The following is a 1927-nucleotide window of genomic DNA, read 5'->3' as shown; positions in this document are numbered from 1 at the left end:
GCATGGAAATTCCTGAGCCTAAGCCTCCAAAGAGGCATTAGGTTTATGGGCTGTCCGCTATTTTACAACAAAGTACACTGTGATGCTTTTGTTTATTCATTTTTTCTTTCTCTAAATTCAGGTATTGAAGAAAAGACAAACTAAAGAAACTGTTCTCAGGCGTGCCAAGCGGAGATGGGCACCTATTCCTTGCTCAATGCAAGAGAATTCCTTGGGCCCCTTCCCTTTGTTTCTTCAGCAAGTAGGTTTACGTTCCTTCTGGTTGAGAATGCTTTAATTCTAAGAGTCTGTTTTGTTCCAATTTAATAACTCTTTAAACATTTAAAAATAAACTGATCTGATTGAAGATGTTCATGAGGTATAATAAAAGTGAGTAAAATGAGAAAGAAAAATTACTAAAAAACTAATAATATGAGAAAGACTCTAAAGCCATTGAGTGATCCTTGTTTATTCCTTCAGCGGATAGTTATTGAGCATCTACTATATCCTATGGAAGGCACTGCTCTGGGTCCTAAAGCTAGAAATAAATTTAGTCATGGCCCTTGCTGTCATGTGGTTTATTGGCTGAGTGAAGGAGAGAGAAGTAGGCTAACGATTAGAACACTCAGTCATGAGTGCCATGACTCTATGACAGAGATGCAGATCTGATAACACACAAGATGAACACCAAGCCCTGAGATAAGGCGGTAAAAAGCAAGAAAAGCCTTAGAGGAGGAGACATCTGAGTTGAGTCCTGAAGGATGGGAAAGTTTTGTGCAGGTAAATAATTGTGGAAGAGAGGGAAGTACAGAGGTGAGAGCAAGCATGGCTCCCTAGAGGAGCTCTGGGTAGCTTAGTCTTCCTAAATATGATATGGGAGGAGCAGGGAGATGGGGCAGAAGAGGCAGGTAGGGGTCAAACCATTATGGGCTGTGCATGTTCTGCTCAGAAGTTTAACTTTCTCCTAAAAACAAGGAGAAATTTTTAAGCCGGTTAATGACATTATCAGGTTTACTTTTCAAATACTGAAGTAGGGCTTGTGCTTGCCTTTTTTTCCCCGTTAAATTTCTGTTACTGTGATTGCTGTTTATCACTGATGGTGTGACCTGTGTGCTACTTAAGTTTTTAACTGTCCTTCCAGAAGAGTCTTTAACACTTATTTTTTATTCTTTCCAGTGCTAGACACTTGTTTCTTCTTCATGAATAGTATACTCAAACACTGACGAGGCATATTAAGAAATGATTTTTAATTGCCAAAGTTGTACTAATCATAGCTGATTTTAGCCTTTGCATTGCTAAACTAGTCACCGCCTTTTAATCCTTATTTCCTTGACATACTTACATTGGACCTAGCTGACCTTTCCCTCCTCTTGGAAATATTTTCTTCACTTGGTTTCTAGAACATCATTCACCTAGTTTTCCACTTACTTCATTGACCACTCACTTCTTAGTATGTTTTACTGGTTCTTCCTCATCCACCACCCTTCCCCCCCATCCCAGTCTCTAAACTTTGGAGAACTCCAGGGCTTGGGTAATTAATCTTGTCTTTTGTTTATTGACATCCATGCTCTTGGTGATCTCATCCAATCTCATGGCTGTAAGCACTTAAGACTGCATACTTAAAACTTCATATTTCCAGCTCAGACTGCATAATGAATATTTCTACTTGGAAGTTCAATAGAATTTCAAACTTAACACATACAAATAAAATGCTTGATTTTTCTCCTAAAAACATCCTCTCATCTCAGTTATTGACAGTTTATTCCATCTAACTATTTGAGCATGGGAGTCTGTCTCATAAGGTTTTAGTTGTAGAAAGCATACTTCTCTCCAAGTAGTCACAGATAGGGATTTAGTGCAGTGTATTAAAGAGTTTACAGAATTGTTGGGAGGGCTGAAGAAACAAACTTTAGTTGAACTTTCAGAAACAAGTCCTCAAGCTAGCTAC

At 38.6% G+C, this 1927-nt stretch overlaps 1 protein-coding gene across 1 annotated transcript in view; it reads left to right on the top strand.

Annotated features, from left to right (window-relative positions):
• The window catches only part of LOC105820138 (desmocollin-3-like), a 61855-nt gene that overhangs the window by 12953 nt on the left and 46975 nt on the right, over positions 1–1927 (top strand). Inside the window, exon 4 of the mRNA XM_012656565.1 lies at positions 122–241. Within this exon, the coding sequence (XP_012512019.1) occupies positions 122–241 (120 nt within the window). The remainder of the gene's footprint in view (positions 1–121; positions 242–1927) is intronic.

This window comes from Propithecus coquereli, unplaced genomic scaffold (genome assembly GCF_000956105.1).
Source record: "Propithecus coquereli isolate 6110/MARCELLA unplaced genomic scaffold, Pcoq_1.0 Scaffold51, whole genome shotgun sequence".
Classification (NCBI taxonomy): Eukaryota; Metazoa; Chordata; class Mammalia; order Primates; family Indriidae; genus Propithecus; species Propithecus coquereli.
This window is presented reverse-complemented; position numbering and strand designations above follow the sequence as displayed.